This window comes from Macrosteles quadrilineatus, unplaced genomic scaffold (genome assembly GCF_028750875.1).
Source record: "Macrosteles quadrilineatus isolate MER2022 unplaced genomic scaffold, UCM_ALF_1.0 Scaffold_3__2_contigs__length_128488019, whole genome shotgun sequence".
Taxonomy (NCBI): domain Eukaryota; kingdom Metazoa; phylum Arthropoda; class Insecta; order Hemiptera; family Cicadellidae; genus Macrosteles; species Macrosteles quadrilineatus.
Window position 1 is genome coordinate 41,642,696 of NW_026542596.1, and position 23,644 is coordinate 41,666,339.

Here is a 23,644-nt window from a genome sequence, read left to right on the forward strand (position 1 = left end):
TTCACGGACACATATATATATATAAATCTATATATATATACATAAATAAAAATTTGAACGAATGGTGTTTTTGGCCTCTGGGGACATCAAAATGAAAAAGTAAATCGGTCCCGGGCCTAGGTTTTACCATGCCACCTACGGTAATAGCTACTTCCCTATAGGGAAATTCGCTAAAAATGGAAAATATCCAACGTTTTATGCATGTGAGAGTGTAACTGTAAGCGTGGAGAACTGTTATTCCCAGGTTGCATGCGACGGGTTTGCGTCAACGGGAATGATGGTTGGAAAGGGTTGGTGGTTGCCGGGTGGTGGTTTGGGGGTTGAGTGAGTGTTGGGGTTGGTTGGGGGAGGAGCTGCAACTGGGTGAAGGACTCTCAAGGTCGCACGTGTCGCCACTTTCCATTGACTGGTCGGTTGCCATGACAACGTGACGTCACAACTGGGGGAGATGGAAGGTTTACAGCAGAACTTACATCGATCCTTCCAACTCCCGACCTACCCCCATCCCTGCTGTGTTGAGGAAAACCCCAAACAAATTACTCTGATTAACATCCGACTGTTTTGTTTACCGCATTGGATATTTACATTTGCAGCATTAAATCCGTTAGCTTCCCGTTAGCTTCCCCCCACCCCACGTTGCATTTGGGTCGAATTGTATTGGGGGGGAAGGTTATTCCGAAAACATGTATGGTGACTGGTAAAATACTTTTTTTAGATACGATGAAAATAAAATAAATATCCTAAATCAACCTGGCCGATAACGGATGATATTCATTAAATGATTTATGTTGAACATGATTTTAGTGTCATCCATTATCTGACTTCTGCAGTGTGGTTAGTTGAGAGATGAAAGTGCGAGGCGTTGTCCAAATGACACTGGGTTAAGCCCTTACAACCACAAATGGCTATATTCATAATTGTTGGGCTAGTTTTACTAGTGGAAGTGATTCACTTTAAATAATGCTGTCTCACAATTCACTGCATCGGTCAAAATGTACGTTTTCAGCAAAATAATTTTTATGTTAAACGTTTAGGCTCATTTTGTACTAATTATTTTTTAATTTCTGGCCAGAAAGTTAGACATTGCTTTTTGGTTAGGTTTTAACAGCTACCTACACTTTTTTATATAATCCCGACTTAAACCATTTATAGCGGGGTACTTCAGTGGATACATTGCTCATCTAGAATCGGTAGGCTGCTAGACCGATCCTGAGAAAAATATAAACTTGTCAATGGTTTGATCAGCTGCCCTTGTTAATTGTGTTTTCTAGCAAAGGATCTTGGCCAAAGAAACAGCTGATCTTAGTAACAATGCCTCACGGCTCCCCCGTTTGTTTTGATGAAAGTTATGTCACAGGATCATAATAGTGATAAGGTGAATCTGTAGGTCCACTTTTATGGAAAACAAATTAATATTTCCCCTAGGAAAATAACTTTTTTTCTTTGGAAAACGTACTAAGGTAATACGCAATCAACACTCCAAATTTGGTATTTGTCTCACAGCTGTAGAATTACGCTTAACACGTTCATTAAGAGTGTGTAGGAAGGAATTCCTGGTACAGTTGGATTTTTTAGCTAGAAACGATTAAGGTATGATGGACTATCATCATGGATTAAAAGAAGTAGACACTATAATCCTTTTATCGATGCTATCATTCAAAATGAACTTCATTGATTGCAGAGTTATCAAATGTGTCGGGTTTTCGTGTATTTGCTTATCGTTCAATAAAATAAACAAACGTTTGATGGTTTTAATTGAGTTTTGCCTATTAGCAGCCTTGTTGTATTATAGTACTTACTAAGGAATTCTCGTTATAGAAAACAATATTAGTAATTTAAATGTGTAGGTTTTTATAAATACCTCAGTATTTACTGAATTTATAAACTAAACTTGACTTTTGCTCCCTAGGTCTATCAAATAATGTTAGTCATTTTGGTATTCAGCATAATGATACAGTATTACGTGATACATTAGTGAACTATTTGCTATACAATTACCTTTTCATTGTCATTTTAATAGATCGTTCGGTATTACATAAAGGATTCTATCTTTCTTTGAGAGTTTTTAATTCTGGCCACTCAGTTAAAAGCAGGAACCCTTAGCTAGAAGGTAGGCTTTCGCCTTTATGTAAGGAGAATTTCACACGACAGCTCTTACAAAAAGATTTAATATTTTGACATTGGCTTGTTTGATTAATTATATTCAAAACAACAAGTTATAACTTAGGGAATCTAATTTAGTAAAAACTTTTTCATTAAGTCAGTAGATTAGGAAAGGAGTTATGTTTTTATTTCACAGTAAAAATTCTCTTAACAGGCAAATGATTTTATTACAGAAGAGTACGTAGATAACTTAACTGTTTCTTGCTAAGCAAATCAACCTGTAACTAGGTTGTTTGCTAAATATTATGTAATTAAAAGCTAATTAAAGTTTGATGCCAATGAACGATGACTGAAATGATAGGACAGCGTTATCACACAAAAGTTGTACACAGTCACGTTTATAGTAATAAATTACCATCAAATAGATAAAAAAAATATAGTCTCCTTATCCCCTGCTTTGTGTAAATTGCCATTATTTTAGAAAAAGCCGTGTGAGTACAGTAAGGATTGTGTTGCTAGTTTTACAAACCATAAGCCAACATAAGCTGATAAGCTAACAAATTCTACAACTATAATTATTAGTTAATGGATCTCAACAGGTGTTAATGCACCTGCCAAATAATTTGACCAGTGATGGACTTTATCTATGTTAATGAAATATGTTTTATAATACATATTCTGCAAACCCACCGTTTCATCGACAAATATATCGCCCAATCGACCTCTCTTCGCATTCTAGGGAGTCAGGCTCTTGCTCGGAACACTGGGACGGGTGGCGCTGTCCTGTAATCCAGCTACTAGGAGGTCACGAATTGTGGATATTAGGCATGGTCAGTGGATGCGATACTCCCTGGTGTGGATTAACGTCCGTACGGGTGAGTACTACTACTATCCGCAGTACTACCCTGATAATTAGACCAATTCGTATATACCAAGGAAAAAATGTGGTTCGGATTCCACTATAAACTGTAGGTCCCTTAGTCGTCATTAGCTGTATGGGCTATTAATTGTCTAAGGAATATGTCGGCCTTAGTCACTAACAAGACTACAAGATCGCGCCACTCATCATACACTCATCTCCATTCATACTTGGCTTAAAATACCTACTTTTATGGTCGCTATTTCAAAGAAAAGTGTTAAAAGTGTTAAAGTGTTACATATGCCTACTGTTAGGATTAGACATTCACAATTTTATTGCTTATCGTATAGTTGAGGCAACTGATGTTTGACGGGTATGAAACCCAGAAATTCACAAACTAAAACGTTTCTACTATCGTTTCTACTAGACTAACCCGTTCTAAATATTTTCATATTATTTTTACTATATTTACTCCGAATACCATTATGTTATTTATCCATCTAGACCTGTGTATCATGATACTAATAAAGTTTAATTGCGAAGATTAGGTAAATTGGTAAATTGGGCCCTGAATGGCGAAGTGGCGTTCAAGAGGATTGAAGGCACATTATTGATACATTTGTTTTTATTCTATCAATTAAGCTATATGTCATCCAACTTTTCTTAAGTATTATTAAAATAATTTTTTTAAGGCTATAGAAACTAATCTAGGCCTTTATATAAAAGAGATATCCTTCAGTATAAAAACATCCTACAATTAGACTAATTAAACCCCAATGATTACACAAGTTGATCCTATATTGTCTTATTATTTTTTTAAGTTTATACCATGTAAAATATTTTACATTCACCAAAATACTAATGTGTTACCAACATAACAGTTCCTTAAGCATATCTACATCTGATCTGAAGATAATAAACGTAATGGTAATATAAAACGTTTATTTTTACTCAATGACGATGGTATAGATTGTATCAAACACATGATTTCAGAAATCATTGTCTGCAAAGAAATCTTCAACACGTATCCTCAATAACGTTGCAAAATAAAATGTAGAATATTTTGTAATATAAAGGAAAATGTAGTTTCTCTGACGAAGATCTGTGTTGAAAGCATGGATCAAAAGTCGATTGGTTTGACCTGATTGAGATCCATAAACACTAGAATCAAATCACTCACGAAGCCCAGAAGACTTGGACGAAACAAATCTTGATATTCTGAGCTCTGTCAAATGGGAAACTTGTGGAAAACTATTTAGGTTAACGAACTTTATCTTTAGATACGCTTTAATTTTACCTTTGCCCATTTAATTTATGAATTCTTCTTTGGCTCAGTCAATCACACCAAAAAATAAAATTATTATAAAAAAACTGTATATTTTAATTAATGTATGGTGTAACTGTTCTTTGAGTTACCTATAGATACACATCTAAAACAATTTGATCTTGATCTATATTAAATCTTAATCTCATGCTATGCTAAGTCTAATTATCTAATCTACAAGATCACTAAAAATAATGTATCAATATATTTTTCATTGCCATGCCGTTAAAACTTTTTTTCATTTCTGGAAAACAATCAAAGACTGGTCTTTTGACGTTACAATGTGAACCTTTTGTTATGTGGAATTATCAATTACAAGCTAATTGACAACTTGCATCTAGGTTAATAATACTTGGTATCCATAACCACCAACCTTCATTCAAATTTAATCAAATAGTTCAAAAACAATAATGGAAAAACACATACTTCACTTTGTCAATCCGAGTTTAAGAGGCTATTTCTTAGTTCAATCTAGAAATGAATTATTCACTAAAAAATTTGATCAGTTGGCGTTACTCAAAGTGTCCTTTACCAAGAGAAATGGAAAGAGGAATTTCCAGAGAGTATAATTTAGAGAAGGAAATTTAAAGAGTATAATTTCCATCATTCCATCGTGAAGTGACTCACGTCCAACCAGAAAAATCGACCTCGTAGAAGAAAGTAGCCTCGCTCATTTTCCGGCCTCGGCTTCGCCTCGTTCGTTAAACTTGATTTCTCGTAAAGGTGAACTATATTTTTCGTCATATTACACCATTATTTTAGAAAACTATGTTACAATGCGAAAATACTTTTCATGGACCAATGAAATGTTACCAATTAAATGTATCGATAAATAATTTCGATACGGTACTTGAGAGTTGAGATTGCTTACAATCGAAGATTACAACAGCTAATTTTTACTCCCTAGGGACTCAGAAGGCTTTTTACTCCCTAGGGAGTAAAGAAGTTACTTTATACCCACCACGCATTTATTTAAACCGGCTGTTTTACAGCAGTAAGGTGAAAAAGTAATTTACAAGGGAAGTAAACGATACTTAATTTTTTACGAACATAATAACGATCCTAAAACCAGCATAAATATTACGGTAACCCAGTATTTTCCTGCCAGTATTTCGTCGAGAATAAACCGCAACATAGCGTGCTGGGATGTACAAGCCACGGGTATATTTTCATGACCTTGGTCATTGTAAGGTTTGCATGATGCAAACCTTGGCTTTACATATTAAATCAATACCTGGCTTTACATGTAAAATCTGAGCTACGTCTGTTTGTATGTTTCTCAAGCGTTGCGAAACAGTGCATCCTTCGTCTTGAAATTCTAACTGATTGTGATACTTGTATGAAGAGTATTGTTTCTTAACCGTGATTCCAAAGTTTCAATGTTAAGCTTCTGGTAATTTAATTATTGGAATACTTGTACACAATGTAAGAATTGCAATCCTTCGTTAAAATTTAAAAACATGCTTAAATACCAAGCTTTAGAAAATATGTGAAACTCTATCAACAATAGTTAGTCATCGTCATTGTATCATTATTAATTTTTCTTTTGTATATTTTACAATTCATCATCGTTTTTTTCTCGTTGTGATGTTGCACGCTCTTTTAAAGTCTCTTTGTTCTCATATTATGTACACTATTTATATTTGTTGTTGAACTTAATGTGAACCATTCACTGTATCGTTTTAGAACCAATTCATCTTTGCATTGACGTCACAATACATTAGGCAATTGTCAAAATATTTTATTAGTTTATCATTATTTAGTATTTTTTATTGTAATTACAGTATAGCTAGCTGTAGGGTAACCAATGTAATTACAGTATAGCTGGGTGTAGGATAACCAATGTAATTACAATATAGCTAGCTCTATGATAACCAATGTAATTACAGTACAGCTAGCTGTAGGATAACCAATGTAATTATAGTATAGCTGGGTGTAGGATAACCGATGTAATTACAGTATAGCTAGCTGTAGGATAACTAATGTAATACCAGTATAGCTAGCTGTAGAATAAGCAATGAAATTACAGTATAGCTAGGTGTAGGATAACCAATGTAATTACAGTATAGCTAGCTGTAGAATAACTAATGTAATTTTTCGATGTAAAGTGGCTATGCTGTTGAGAAATAAGTAAATAATCTTAGCAGTTTAAAGAATCACATTGTAAACAAGTTTAAATCCTTGGTTCTCTCCCAGAGGTTCAAAATTGGTTTGTGAAGACAAAATTTAAAGTAAACAAATTTAAGTTTTTTTTCAATTTTAGTAATTTTACGATGGTAAATAATTTATGGAAGTGGTTCTTGATAAAATTCTGTGTGGATTGCTGTATGGAGAGCTTCTACTGCTTAACTTTAAATACATAATCAATGTAAGGGGAAATTCATTAAATATTTCAAAAAGTATAGTTCATGAATTAACTTCTGAATCGACATCAACACCTCCATGTGGTTTTGGACATAAGTAAATCCGCGCTTATTACCACTGATAGTACAAACAACAAACTCTGTTAAAACAAAGAACAAATAGTTTAAAGTGAATATTGTAAACTTATTTTCCATACATGGTATCAAGTTATACATTTACATCAATTCTATACGATAATTTATAGACTTATTCACTAATACGTAAATGGATGAAGCTTTAATGAATACTTTAATGAATATTTTAATGAATTCCTCATTCATTTTGAGAACAAAAGGGTGCAAAGTTTTGCGTACACTTGTGCTTAAATAGTAATAATTATATTTCTACATGAAATTTACTGAAAGAAAGTTTTCAGATATCATTTGAATATGATGTTCTTTGCTAATGTTGCAATCGTGTCATAAATGGCTGTTAATATGACCAATTATCAGTAAAGACATAAAACTGTGGATGTGTTTTGGAAAATTGTTTGTGTAATAGAGAGAAGAGTTTGACGCCTTTCCATCTCGATTTGAGTTACTGGAACTAATTTATATAAATAGTTCTCATTTGTGAAAAAGCTCATTTTCTCAAATATTTTTTTGCTCGTGTCTTTAGTGATTTAATCAAAAATATAAACTAAAAATTCAAAGGCCTTTCAAATTGTTCTAAATAAAACCAGTCCCTCTGGAACGTAAACCGTGTTACGTGATATATTTTAAATTTTCCCATCCTTTTATATAGTAATTTTGATTCTCGTGGTAAAAATATGCACTGCACAGCTTTATTAAACCTTATTGACGTTCAAAGAATAAGAAATAGGGTGCGCGTGAGGTGATATTGGATTCTGTGGTGAGGGTTACAATCGCGACAGGTATTCCTCCCCTGTCTGTAATATAGATCGAGGTTTTACTAATCTCTCTAGATATTTAGGAATAAATATTAAAATTTGATTAATTATTAACGCTATCCTAACTCAGGCTATACTTTATGGAATGAGTGGTAAATTTATGAGGTCTAAAAATTAAATGCTGTAAATAGATAAAAATATTCCTGCAATGCTGTAATTAAAAAATATCATGATTAAAATTTTCGTTTTGTGAAAATGGAAAGATAACTTATTATAGAGTGCTTGTTGTATTGGGAATATGGTTACTTGATTGAGGAACATGATGTACCACTTTTCATCATCCTACTTATTTACTACGGAGGACAGGAGACCATTGGGAATACCAAGGATGCGATGGATTGACGAGGCTACAAGGGACCTAAAGAGAATGGGAGCAGACCTGGAGCTGGCAGAAGACATAGGATACTGGAGACACATGTTTGGAAAGACCAACACCCACCTAGGTGTTCATAGCCAAAGGAGTAAGTACTTACTTACTGATAACAAAGACTTAAGTTTCCATAATTTTCTTGGCCATTCCGTTCCTATATTACATGTTATACAGGTAAAAGTATATCTTTAGCATTAGTTTTATTATCGTGATGCTAATGAAAACTATTTTATGAATGTCTATCTCAACGCTAAATCTATTGACAATATACATCCGTTTTTAGGTTTCGTAAGTGTCTAAAGTATAAATCATAAAAATACCAAAACTATATAATTGGTAAAACACTGTTTTTCTATTATGATTTATGTGCTAAATAATTTATTGAGCATTCCAAAATAAACTGACAACCATTATTATATTCTGACTATGTATTCCTTTTAGTCCGTTCACAAAATTTGGGTGGTTTGAGGTGAAGTTTCCCCACCACGTTTTTGTTTAATGTATGTTGCAGCTGATTAACGGGTTGAATAAAATAACTTTTTGTTTCTATTAACTTGCTACCTCAGCTGTTGATCTATTATTTTAAATATAGAGTGAAGTAGAGGGGATAGATTTCTTCCCCTAAAACCGCACCCTAAAGTTTTGTGAATAGAGTAATACTTTTAGGTGTTTAATTTTTGTACAGTTAAGTCATGCTTAGTTGATTTTTTAAATCGAAATCCTCCCCCTTGTTTATATTTAAAACTTTTACCTTTAATCTTTTTTTTACAGAATGTGTCCATCAACATATTAACAGTTACTATCGGTTACGTTATCTACATATTTAATTGGAAACTGTTTATATAAATATATCTACATTCATTTATTTACTAACCCAAGTTATCAGCTTTCTATAACCATCAGGGATAAGAATAGGCTTTATTAGTAAGCTCTGTCATCATTTTCTATAATTTTAAATCGGTATTGTTAAGAACATTAGCATACATGTTACATGTTATATGTTTAATAACATCAAATATAAACGGTGGTTATATTGATACATTTTGTTATTTAATGACACAATGATATACCGAACATAACGTAGCTCACATAATGTGTTATAACGTGCAGTGATCGTGAAACCAAAATTTATTATCACTTAGAGGCCGCTGCTTTATGGGAATTTATCAGTTCCATGCACAGGCCTCATAAGTTAGAATATTGTTTAAGAAATCTTTCCTTTCTCCCCCCTCCCCTTTACTAATTTAATTTACCAAAGGGTACAGTGATCATAGTAAATAACATACCCTAAAAAAGAGCAGTGTTTTGTTAACATAAACGACATTACATAAAAATGGAAAGATTAAGAAAAGCCGCTAAATTAGATTTTACTAAACCAATCAGCTAAGCACTGCTGGTAATCTTCTTACAGCGTAATTTGCGAGCGACAACAAGAAATCTTGTCAATACTTTAACAAACTTTGCTCGGCATGGCGTCCAGATTAAAACAACATTTTGTTTTGTTCCACCTTTGAATGGTCATAACGATCTATAGTGTAAACATAAAATCTACGTGTGGATTGTAAGTAATGGGTTTAACTATGGCTACATTCACAATGCCAGTAAATGTATATAAAATTTCCAATGTAAGTCTTAGAAATTAAAATAATCTAAATTCAGTTAAGTCAACGACCGACGCGACGTTTTGTGATGCAGTATCAATCAATTCTTTTTAACAATCAACTTTTTATGTACGTTTAATAAACTGAAATGATAACTAACCAGTTTAGTGTAGTAAACTATAGTCACTCTAATTTCCTACCACTGCATGGACATGAACACATTACCACATCTATTATCAGTACGCAAAATAGCTCATGTAAACTCTAGAGCGGGAATGGATCATCCCAGCTCGCTAATCAGCTGATTTCACTGGGTGCAAAGCCAGTTTAAAGCAGCTAGTTGTTTATAATTAGATTGGTCAACTATTAGATTGATCAATCTATAAACGAATGTGTTTAATATTATGCTATTGCGCTATAATTGTAAAAAGCTTTCTAATAACACCTGTTTTAATCTAATTCACCTAGCCACTCCACTGATTGTTGTATTTACTTGACAGTTTCAGATTGTCGTGTACTCATATGCATAACATCAGTACTATGGCCAAACTGTACACGAATGCTCCATCAAATCAACATTGGTACATCATCAACTTCAATTACATACTCTATGAAATAATCACACACAATGTTAGGTCCAATTTAACAAGTTTTTGAATGTCAAATTGTTGTATAGTGGGAATTAAATAGTTTTAAAGTACTTTAAAATGGTTGGAAGGGCAAAGCGAAACTATTGTATCAGTGTAAAATGATTTTAAGGGACGATTCAGGTTTCAGGACTGTTATTTTGTACGACAGTAATAGTATTTCGTGGGCATTTGGTCCTTGAGGTCCCGAGTTCAAAACCTGTCAATCCCAATGTAATGGAATTGATAGAAGTGTTAATGTCCCGACTCACTTTAGGCTTATCGTGAAGTAATGTGGAAAACAATTCCGGGCCATGACCTAGAAAAAAAAATGTATTTTCTAAGCACTCACAGGATTGCATTCCTTTTAGTTACTGAATTTTTAAGAAGTTTGAACGAATGTGGAGGACTATAATCATTGATTTTGCTCTTAGATATTAAAGGTACTACGAATACTTGTATTAGAGGAAAGAACGCTATTAACTTGTATAATGGATTTTTCTAGGCTAGACAAACTTTAAAATATAACAAAAAAATATTCGCAATAGTATCATACGTGTAGTTTATTTTTTGTTGTACGTTTTGTTGTACTCATGTCTATGCCAGTGACATATTGGCATTTTGCATGAAAGACACTTAAATATCTTTCAAGGAAATGTAGTGGAAATTCCTCCTCACATTTTTGCGGACATGCCGGGATTTGAACCTGTCTCTGCCGAAGACTCTTTTCCAAACTCTATCAAGAATCGTTCTAAAAACAGTCATTGTACTCAAAACGCGTAGGATAATAAAGATAATTCATTATTCATAAAATCACTTCAATTCAAAAGTAAGTATTTTAAATACCATTACGCCATTAACCAACATATTTCCCCAACTGTGGTTTCATGGTTACAAGTTTGTGCAAGCAGAGCGCTTGTCTTAAGCAGTTTTCAGTAAGTATAGTGACCACGGTAACCACGCGGTCTTTAGTAGAACAACTACTTGCCAACTTTCTGCCACTATTGTTGTATAAGTGTACTTGTGTACATGATTGGTTAAAGTGTATTCTATAATTTCAGCGTAGGTTTGGATTTTAATAGTAGCCTTACTCGTACTTAGCAACTGATTAGGGATCAGAATATATACAAATCATTTTTAAAGCTTCCGTAAAACTTGGTAATGCTCTTCCACCATGAATCATTGGACCACAGTTGCGCAAATTATTTCGAACAATTATTTTAAATACAACTAAACATTTTAATTTCCTCGATGTTTATACAAGTTTATCAATACGAGAAATACAAAACTTTTTGGTGATATTTAAATTATTGCATGCAAAAAATAAAAATAAAATATGCAATCATTATCTTTGTTGTGCAAATAAATCACTGTATGACAATTAATTTCAGCAATTAATTGGTTAAAACCTTAGTAGCCAAAAGAGGTAAAATATTAATATAATGCAATATTACAATTATGATAACTATTTATTTTTTAGTATTTAACTGGGGTAAATAGATGAATAGACAATTTATTAAAGTTTGTAATGTTTTGGCATTATACTAACTAGCTGTTACCACGGGCTTCAACCCGTTTGACTTCATAAGTGAATAACATACAAATAAGTACAGCTGAGGTATTTTTAACATTAGGTATATGGAAAGTTCCCTTTAGAAAGCAATTACGACCTTAAAGGGCATTTTATGAAATAATGGATAGTTTTGCGCAAGGTTTCTCATCATCACGAACATTTTAAGTATATGGTTTATGGGGGTGTGCCTTTTAGTTTTCTCAAAAGTGCATGGGTACTTTTGGCTTTATATATAGATTTCAGTAATATTTATTTTCATAAAAAACAATTCCCGAAATTTCATAGTAAAATAAAATATATATAGATATAGTCAAAACACTCTTTAAAAACATTTTGGGTTGTGTAAACATACTATATTCAACAAGCATTAGCTTACCACATTGTATTAAGGTGCTGCATATGATAAGATTATTTACTACCACATCGATAGGTTACTTATAAGGTTAGGCTATCAGCTCTGAGCAAACACCAATAACTTACGTTACACAGAATAAAAACCTTGTTTATAACAAATTGACGATGTAGTATCACATCTTCTATTTATTAATAGGCAAGCATGTTTCAACCTTTTTTCTCAGCTCCTGTGCATCGTAGGGAAAATCTGGGCATACCGTTTGAAAGATATTTTCCCGTGCAGAATCCCTTTATAAATTAAAATAGGCTAAAAATATAAGCACAATAATAAATTTAAAATTTCAAAAAAACTAATATGGGCCCTTATGCATTGCCATGATGGTGACATAACAACAACGAAATATAAACAGAAAATCACAACAAATTGAAGAAATTCCAATTATAGCGTGAGGTGAAAAAAGAGAAGTCTGTACATTACATAGATATTACATATACAGAGTAGATTTTTCGACCACTGGGGCCTCTAGTATTCATAATACGATCCATTTTAAATCTAGAACCAACTTAAGCTCAATGTTCTTTGTGATAAAAAATAAACAGGTTAGATGATTAAAAAGTTAGATTAATCGAACGATTCAATTTGAAAGAATAATTAGTAATGCAATAAACAAACACAAGATTATGCATACTTACGTTCACTCATGATCCCGACTATATGGAAATTGCATACCAGATACAAATTATGTTTTTGACAGTTAGTTACATTGTTATCCGCTTAACTTAACAGCCTTTGCGAATGTAACGCAGCGCTAACGGCAAGATTTTATTTCTTTGTACATAAAACAAACGCTGTTTTCAGAACTCCATAATAAAACTACTTAAACATTACTTTGATACTGTTGGTTGTTTGTATTGAACTAATGCACGATTTTTATCTTTAATACTGTTAAGTAACTCAGTGGTTCATAGAATATCTTACAGAAAAACTAATCAATATCGACAGCATATACAATATCATGTTTCTTTGTGTTTCCTTCATCTTTTGAATACATAAATTGATTAATAAAGACTAAGTCCAGTTTGAAGATAAAGTTTTTTTAACCTAAATAATCTGCGGCACGTTTCCCAGTTGACATAGCTCAGAATATCAAGATTTGTTTTGTCCAAGTCTTCTGGGCCTTGTGAGTGATTTGATTCTAGTTTTTATGGATCTGAATCAGGTCAAACCAATTGACTTTTGATCCATGTTTTCAACAGAGAACTTCGTCAGAGATACAAGGATCTCGTACTAAATTTTCTTTTATATTACAGAGTGTTCTAAATTTTATCTTGCAATGTTATTTAGGATACGTGTTGAAGGATTTCATGGATGATTTCTGTAATGTGTTATAATGTTTCATATAAACCATACCGTCAACGCAGACTAAAAATAAACTTTTATACTTTCACCATCCTGGATCGGATCAGAATTTAATTTAAAAAAAATATTTACGGTAACGCTTGAGCTTGTAGAAGTATTCTTTTTTTGCAGGCTATTTGATAATATTTGAAACATTCATACACAAATATGACTATCTATTTGTTAGTTATTCCAATAACACTTAATTGCAACAACCGTTTACAATCAATCAAAGTTTGCAGAGAGTGGCTTTATGAGGTGGACCGTCTGTACTAATGCGTTCTGTACATTGTTATCAGCTACATTAACTTCCCCATCACGATTATACAGATTCATGAACAAACTCAACAATGTACATGTTTGTGATCTCTGTGTTGATGTTACTGTAGTGTTATCGCAAGTTAAATTAAAATATAGTTTTAACTAGGTGGCGTTCGCAGAGGCATCCACAAAATTGAGCGGAGTCATCAAGGGTTTATATTATATTGTTTTGGTCATACCATAGACAAAAAGAATTAAATTTTTTTTTTAATTATTAATTATTTTAAAAATTATTTAATTCTTTTTGTCTATGGTCATACTGCAGTAATACCAGTCGTTTTTAATGCATGCGTTGCGGGTCTAAAGTAGCATTTTTACTCTTTAGGAAGTACAATAGTTTTTATACTCTATGGAGTAAAAATCAGATGTTGTCAACTCAGTTGTAAATTTCTATTGTAAACGATTGCATGTATCGAAATATGTATAGATTCGTGCTTCGTAATTATTTTAACCTACAGTCTACAGTCTCTTCCCATAGCGTTTTAGCATCGCAGATACATTAATCCATTCCCAAACTCAACACGCTCACCTTTACTACTTCCTTCACCACCCCCTACGTCGTAGACCTATTTCTCTCTCTTCCCATAGCATTTTAGGATTGCAGATACATTAATGTAGGCCTAATTGCCAAAGACAGTTCCCACACTCTGCACTGCAAGCCTTACTACCGGTACTTCCTTCACCATTTCCTACGTCATAGACTTGTTTCCTTCCCTTCTCATAGCATTTTCGGATGAAAGATACATCAATATAACTGCCACAGATGGTTTTCACACAATGCTCATACTTTACTACTTTCTAAGCCATTTCCTACATCGTGGACCTGTTTTCATCACTTCCCATAGCAATTTAGTATTGTAGATACGTTAATCTAATTGCCACAAACCTTCCCCACACTCAGCACTGCTAGCCTTTACTACTTCTTTCACCATTTTGAGGATGCTTCCATCCCTTCTCATAGAATTTCAGCATTGCAGATACATTAATCTAACTACTACAAACGGTTTCCAGTTCCCACACTCCACACTTTTCCTGTTTCCCTCTCTTCCCATAGAATTTTAAGATTGTAGATACTTTAATCTAATCGTTATAAACAGATCCCACACTCCGGACAGCTCACCTTGACTACTGCCTTCACCACTTCATACGTGTCGGACCTTTTCTCTCCCTTCCCATAGCATTTTAGGATTGCATATTCCTTAATCTAATTGTCATAAACTGTTCCCACACTCCAGACTGCTCGCATTTACTACTTCCTTCACCACTTCCTACGTCACGGACCTGCTTACCTCCCTTCCCTTTGCATTTTAGGATTGCAGATACCTTAATATAATCGTCATAAACCGTTCCCACACTCCGGACTGCACGCCTTTACTACTTCCTTCACCACTTCCTACTTCGTGGACCTTTTTTCCTAACTTCCCACAACATTTTATGATTGCAGATATCTTAATCAAATCGTCATAAACAGTTCCCACACTCCAGACAGCTCGCATTTACTACTTCCTTCATCACTTCCTACGTCGCGGACCCGTTTTCCTCCCTTCCCATAGCATTTTAGGATTGCAGATACCTTAATATAATCGTCATAAACAGTTCCCACACTCCGGACTGCACGCCTTTACTACTTCCTTCACCACTTCCTACGTCGTGGACCCGTTTTCCTCCCTTCCCATAGCATTTTAGGATTGCAGATACCTTGATCTAATCGTCATAAACAGTTCCCACACTCCGGACAGCTTGCCTTGACTACTTTCTTCACCATTTTTTATCGTGGACCTGTTTTCCTAAAATCCCAAAGCATTTTATGATTGCAGATATCTTAATCTAATCGTCATAAACAGTTCCCACATTCCGGACAGCTCGCCTTTACTACTTCCTTCATCACTTCCTACGTCGCGGACCCGTTTTCCTCCCTTCCCATAGCATTTTATGATTGCAGATACCTTAATCTAATCGTCATAAACAGTTCCCACACTCCGGACTGCTCGCCTTTACTACTTCTTTCACCACTTCCTACGTCGCGGACCTGTTTCCCTCCCTTCCCATAGTATCACAGGATTGCAAATACCTTAATATAATTGTCATAAGCAGTTCCCACACTCCGGACAGCTTGCCTTGACTACATCCTTCATCACTTCCTACGTCGCGGACCTGTTTTCCTCCCTTCCCTTATAACTTTTGGAATGCAGATACCTAAATCTAATCGCCATAAACAGTTTCCACACTCCAGACCGCTCACCTTTAGTACTTCCTTCACCACTTCCTACGTCGCGGACCCGTTTTCCTCCCTTCCAATGGAATTTTATGAATGCATATACCTAAATCATCGTCATAAATAGTTTCCACATTCCAGACTGCTCACCTTTAGTCCTTCCTTTTTAGCACTTCCTACGTCACGGACCTCAAGCTAGTGTCGTCATTTGATTATATTTATGATCCATACCGTTTCTGTTCTAATATCTGTGGAATAATGCTATCAACTATTTCTTTATCTACTGCATTTAAAATTCAACAGCTGATCATATGTCTTTGTTTATGTGTCAAATACTGCTTCCATAAGGATTACATTGAAACTTTGTGACCCAGTGGGGCGGATTCCTGAGGGTTAATTTTAACGCCATATAGATGTTGGCACTCACCGATATGGTCTTTATCACCATCCAAAATTTGAAAATGATTGATTCAGTCGTCTAGGAGGAGTTTGCGTATTACGAAATGCATAAAAGTCGACGTATAAGAGCTTCGCTCACTTCGCTCGCTCCGCTCAATAAGACAAATACTTTATTAGGTAGCTTTTTACAATAAACCCGATTCAGAATGTTTACCAACAAAAACTAAACAAATAATATTCTAACACCATATGTTTTCAAACACATATGAATAACAACACATCTCCCCTTTAAAGATCGAACCTCCGGGTAGGTTTGAATTGTCTTGTTGATCTTCTTAGATTCGCTAAAGGATTTGTCTGCGATGGTTCTGATCTTCTCAGGTTTTCTGAGGGACTGGTCTGCAGTGCTGGTTGATCAGAAGGCATAGTAGTGCTAAATCTTTGCAGTGATCTTCTGTTCCTCCGCAAACAACCATCTTGCGTTTGAATTATATAGGATCGAGGTGCAGGATGTTTGTTTAATATAGTTCCTTCTTGATTCCTGTCCTTTATATGGACTTGAGCTCCATCAGGTAGAGTAGGCAATTCTGTGGCTCTATGTCTTTTGTCAAAATAAATCTTTTGACGATCAATTCTTGCTTCTTCCTTTTCCCTTAACTTTTCAGTGTCTACCAGATAGGGTATTAGTTGATCAGACATTATCGGAACATAAGTGCGGATCCTTCTCCCGAAAAGTAATTCCGCTGGACTTTTCCCATTTTCCAGAGGGGTTGCTCTTAACATAAGTAGCATTTTGTAGGGATCATCACTTTTTTCTAAGTGGTACTTAAAGTTTTTTTACTTGCGCTTCTATAAAGCCGTTGCTTTGTGGAAATTTTGGGCTTGATGTAATCAATTTAAATCCATAATCACGACCAAGTTGTTTGAATTGACAGCAGTCAAATTGAGAACCACAGTCTGCTCTCACTGTCTCAGGTACACCATGACGTGCGAAGATGGACTTTGTATATGCATAGTTGGGAAAGTTAGTCAAAAATTCTAACTAGTTAGAAGTTATAAGTTAGTCCCGTAAAAAGTAACTGATAGAAGTTAAAAGTTAGTTAATTTAAAAAGTAACTGATATAAGTTATTAGTTAGTTGAAAAACTAACTGATATAAAATAAAGTTAGTTTTAGTAGAAATTAGTTGTTCGTTGGGCAGTTGTTTTAAAGTATTTTTTAATGTCACATCTTGGTTACTAATATATATTTACTATAATATTGCGCAAGATATGATTTAAAAATGGCTCCTACGATTTCCTCCAATTTCAATGCTATTGAAAATTGCTTGTATAATACATTTGCATTGTATGATGTCTTACTAACCAAAGGGATAATTACGACTGTTCAAAAACATTAAGTGTTTTACTGCAAAACAATATACACTGACATTGAACTAAAAATGTAAAGGAAAGGCCAAGGAGATTTGTATTTTTCGACGATGCACCGCACGAATTGATGCGTTATTACACCATCCCGTAATTATAGTTGCAACGTTCCACGATCCCAGTGACTTAATGCAGTAACGGTCGTCAGATAACAGATGTTATGTATCATGAGTTTTATATTGATTGAAGCTTATTGTGGACATTTTATAGATTGATTGTCCAAATTAAAAAGTTTTGTAGACTAAATTGAGGACAAGTGGATGTCTAACAAAAACGAATTGACTTTACTACTTAATTGATCGTAGTAAGACTGAAAATTTTTGTAGGCTTATAAGATCTATTTTTTTACCTCTTGAACAAATCAAACACCTTGAGCAAGATCGGTCCCCCTGGTACTTGTGTTTTAATCAAACATTGTCACATTTTACATTACTACAACATAAACAAACGACATAAAACTTGTCAGATAATGAACATCAACTAAAGACAATGTTTTGACACTTGAGATGATATATCAATCACCAAACAAACATTTCCCCTTCCCACCCATCAGTGCTTGGGGTGTTGATAATGGCCGTCACTACCCTTCCACAGGCCCACTGCATTCCAAAGCAACTGGACTTTGACTTTCTCTTTCCCCACCCCCCGCGTTGTTTGTCTACAAGGGCATTGACCTCTCACGGCCGCACGCAACCCTCACTGATCACGTGAAATAAATAACCAGTATTTGAGATGCTTCCGCATAATTGGGAAAGTTAGTTGAAAATTCTAACTAGTTAGAAGTTATTAGTTAGTCCCGTAAAAAGTAACTGATAGAAGTTATTAGTTAGTTAATTTAAAAACAATTGAATAAAATAGAAGTTAGCCAAAAAAACTAATGAATAGTGCTATTCGATAGAATTTCTATTCGTTATTCCCAAGTATGTGTATATGTCACAATAGTGCCCATTTTTAAGTCCTTTAGTCTAGCAATCTCCATAAACCTGGAATAATAGTCTGAGATTAAGAGATACCAGTGACCTTTGCACTTCAGCAAATCGGCACCCACTATTTGCCAAGGTCTATCCGGATAAGGGGTTGGTATCAGCGGCTCTGCTCTCGTAGCGCGATTTTCTGCACATGTCTTGCAATTTTCTACTAGTTCTTTGATTTGTTGAGAAAGACGAGGCCACCACACAGTCAATTTTGCAAAAGATCTACATTTTGTTATGCCTTGATGTCCTTCATGAATACTTCTTAGTACATTAGCTCTTAGAGAATTTGGTATTATAATACGACTTCCAAAGAGAAGTATACCATTTTGCTCACTTATATCTTCTCTATGATACCAGTAGGGCAATACATCCTCTGGAATCTTAGATTTTCCTGGCCAACCTCTCACACTATACTGTGACACATGTTTTAGAGTTTCATCTTTCATAGTTTCTTGATTTATTTCTCGCAACCTTTCATCCGAAACTGATGGTAGAGTAGTGTCAATGTTTTGTATATAAGCAAGGATTTCCTCTGTAAGTTCCCATTCCTCTTCAGAGTTCTCTGTGTCTCGAGACAGTGCATCAGCCAAAATCAACTGTTTACCGGGCGTGTAGGTAATGTCATACGTATATCTCATCAGTCGGAGTCGTATTCTCTGAAGCCTGGGAGTAATATTGTCCAAGTCTTTTATCTTGAATATGGAGAGCAAGGGCTTATGGTCTGTCTCAATATGCAAATGCAACCCTAAAATGAGGTGTTCAAACCGTTCACACCCCCAAGCAATCGCTAGAGCTTCTTTTTCTATTTGAGCCCAATTACGTTCGGCTGATGACAAACTTCTCGAAGCATAGGCCACCGGACGTTTAGTTCCATCTTCTTGAAGCTGAAGTAGTGCAACTCCAATACCATATGACGAGGAATCCGCTGAGAGGAAGGTTTCTTTAGAAATGCTGTATAAAGCGAGACACGGTTCGGACATCAATGACAGTTTAATCTTTTCCAAAGCTTGGTCTTGATCAGGCCCCCAAACAAATTCTGTATTTCTTTGCAGTAAAGCATGTAGTGGATGAACTATGGTCGACAAATTACGAATAAACTTGGCTACGTAATTGACAACACCTAGAATTCTCCTTAGTTCTTTAATGTTAGTTGGCGTCTTGAGTTTTTGGATGGCGTCAACACGAGAGGGATCTGGCTTAATACCATTTTTAGTTACAAGGTGGCCTAGTAAATTGATACTGTCATGCCGGAACACACATTTTGATCTATTAAGTGTCCAGCCCTTTTCCTGGAGCCTACACAAAACACGATGTAAATTTTTGTCATGTTCTTCCATATCTTTCCCGTATACAGGGTGTTTTTTTAAAAACTTGCATCTTTATTTATGTAAAAACCGCAATAGATAGAAATATGCAGTTTGCGGGAATCATCTATTGACGTAGGGGGACCAATTGTTTTGAATTCAACGTTACATTCACATTCCCCCCCTTTACCCCCCTGCCCCCAACTTAATTTTTTTAAATAGCAAGGTACCCCTTGTGACATATCAAATAAAAGAGCATGAAAAAAGAAAATGTTTGATGAAAAAAAATTGAAAATCGGTTCATAAATTTGTGAGATATTCCCCCCCTCACCCCCCCGGAACTTATTTTTTTTAATAGCAAAGTACCCCTTGTGACATATCAAAAGAAAGAGCATGAAAAAAGAAAATGTTTGGTGAAATTTATTTTTCATTTGATATGTCACAAGGGCGGGTACCTTGCTATTAAAAAACAAGTTATGGGTAGGGGAAAAGGGGGGTGATTATCTCACAAATTCATGAGCCGATTTTAATTTTTTTTCACCAAAAATTTTCTTTTTTCATGCTCTTTCATTTGATATATCACAAGGCGTACTTTGCTATTAAAAAAAATTAAGTTCCGGGGGGGTGAGGGGGGGAATATCTCACAAATTTATGAACCGATTTTCAATTTTTTTTCATCAAACATTTTCTTTTTTCATGCTCTTTTATTTGATATGTCACAAGGGGTACCTTGCTATTTAAAAAAATTAAGTTGGGGGCAGGGGGGGAAAGGGGGGGAATGTGAATGTAACGTTGAATTCAAAACAATTGGTCCCCCTACGTCAATAGATGATTCCCGCAAACTGCATATTTCTATCTATTGCGGTTTTTACATAAATAAAGATGCAAGTTTTAAAAAAAACACCCTGTATAGTTATGTCATCGAAATGGCAAACAACACCTTGAAGGCCTTCAAGTGATTCAGTCATTTGACGCTGGAATACTTCTGAACCAGTGGAAATCCCGAAAGGAAGTCGTAAAAATCTGAACCTTCCGAAAGGTGTGATGAAAGTAGTCAAATATGAAGCTTCTTCTGTTATGGGTATTTGCCAATAACCCGAGTTAGCATCTAGTTTCGAGAACACCTTAGCACCATCTAATTGTCCCAGACTGTAGTCTACAGAGGGCACAGGATATAGTTCTCGTTTAACACTCTCATTAAGTTTAGTAAAATCTACGCAAAGTCTTATTGAATTGTCCTTTTTAGGGACAATGACAAGAGGTGAACACCAGTCAGTCGGAGTGTCTACTCTCACGATAACACCTTTATCCAACATTGCATCTAGTTCTTTTTTTACAGCATCTTTATAGGGTAGGGGAACACGCCTTGGAACTTTGAGAGAGTACGGTTCAGCGTTTGGCTTTAATTTTATATTATAATGAGCTTGTGTATCACCAAGACCGCTGAAAAGTTTAGGGTATGATGTAAAAGGATCAAATGAGCCAGTTGAGTTGACTCGAAACATCCTTTTAACTAGACCCAATTTTTCACTAACTTCATTGCTCAAAAGGGTTCTATCAGCACCAGATATTACATAAAACTGAGACTTACAATATTGATTCTTGTACTGGATTGTACCCTCGAATACGCCTAAGATATTAAGGACAGATCCGTAAGGCCCAATTAAAGCTTTGTTACTTGAATTTAGTGGGTACATAAATAATTTCAACTTATAGAGTGATTGGGGCAAGACACAAACGTCAGCTCCAGTGTCTATCTTAGATTGAATACATACTCCATTTAGTTTAACTTCAGCAGACCATTTTGCTTTAGGATTCTTTTGAGGATTAACAGACCCCACAAATTTGTCACTCTTAATAACTTCATCTTGAAGAGGGTTTGAATTTATTTCCTTGACATTTTTGAACCGGCAACATTTAGCAAAATGGCCCTTCCTGTTACAGTTTCGACAGAAAATATTCCGGGCAGGACATTTTGGTCGTTCATGTTGAGCGTTACCACACCACTGGCATTGATTATAGTACTTGGTACTGGACGCTTTGGAATCAACTGGAGGTTTCTGAGCAAATTTAGTGCCCCAAGTCCTTGAAGTGACTTTATCTGCAGTTAGTGCATGTTCAGAAGACCCGGACCTCATCAATGATTGTTGCATTTTAACCGATTCGGCTTGCTTAACATTTGAGACAGCAGAATTAAGGGTTAGATCTGCATTCATTTGTAGTTTTTCAGATAAACTTTTGTCTCTAATCGCTACAACAAGTTGATCTCGTATAGCCTCATCTTTATAAGAAGCAGGAAAATCGCATCTAGAAGCCATCTCATGAAGATCATGAATCAAACTCTCAACACGCTCTTCCTCATGTTGAACCCTAGTATGAAACATGTACCTCTCAAAGATTACATTTTTAGAAGGACCGAAATATGTATCAAATTTTTTTAAAACAGTTTTCAAACTTTTACATTCTTCAGATGTCAAATTAAATTATTCAAATATGCTTTCGGCCTTTTCGCCCATCATATATAGTAAGGTGTTTACCTGATATGGTTCGTCTTCATTGGTGAGCCCAGATACCGCATGAAAGCGCAAGAAACGGGTTTTCCATTTAGACCAGTTTTCTCCTTTAAAATCAAAATGTTCTGGGGTAGGAACACTAAAACTTTTCATCTTCATGTAATGTATATTGCTAAAACAATAAAAAGCCCGCTGCCACCATGTAGTGTTATCGCAAGTTAAATTAAAATATAGTTTTAATAAGACAAATACTTTATTAGGTAGCTTTTTACAATAAACCCGATTCAGAATGTTTACCAACAAAAACTAAACAAATAATATTCTAACACCATATGTTTTCAAACACATATGAATAACAACACAGTTACTTCGATTGTTTAACTGACCAATCCCAAAACAGGAACACACAGCTGATGGATTCAAACGAATTGGATCTCAAATCAGTCCGGTTTGGATCTGAACTACTTTTTATTCACATAAAACAATTTAATTTTCCTTTAAAGGATTCTATTGTTGATACTCGTAGTTAAATCATTTTCGGAAATTTCCATATTACCTGAACAACCTATTGCGTTAGCAAGGGTGAGTACTTGGCCTGAGTTTAAGGTAATAAAAATTGATACTGATTAAACAACACTTTTACAGTTTGGTAATGAATAAATAGGATTGCTTACAATTCTATTAGCAACACAAGCTATAATATTTGAAATGTAAAACAAAACATAACATTTAACATAAACAATTCTTTAATTTTGTGTAATACTGATAGATGTTACATGATTAATTTAAAAAGAAGGTCCTAAACATATATTGTTTAAAACTAAATTTATATTTTCTTTCTTATCACGAAACGTTTATATTCTTGCAATTTGTATTATTAATCACTGACCCTTTTAGCGAATTTCCCTATAGGGAAGTAGCTATTACCGTAGGTCTCATGGTAAGACTTAGGCCCGGGACCGATTTACTT

General features: G+C 34.7%; 1 protein-coding gene across 1 annotated transcript; it reads right to left on the reverse strand.

Annotated features, from left to right (window-relative positions):
* Positions 1 to 234: 234 nt before the first annotated feature.
* Positions 235 to 21,477, reverse strand: LOC128989141 (uncharacterized protein K02A2.6-like). Its single transcript, XM_054411009.1, has 3 exons — positions 21,191 to 21,477; positions 18,897 to 19,808; positions 235 to 439 (listed from the first exon to the last, which is right to left on the reverse strand). The coding sequence occupies exons 1-3, from the start codon at positions 21,475 to 21,477 to the stop codon at positions 235 to 237; spliced, it is 1,404 nt and encodes a 467-aa protein (XP_054266984.1).
* Between the last annotated feature and the right edge of the window lie 2,167 nt (positions 21,478 to 23,644).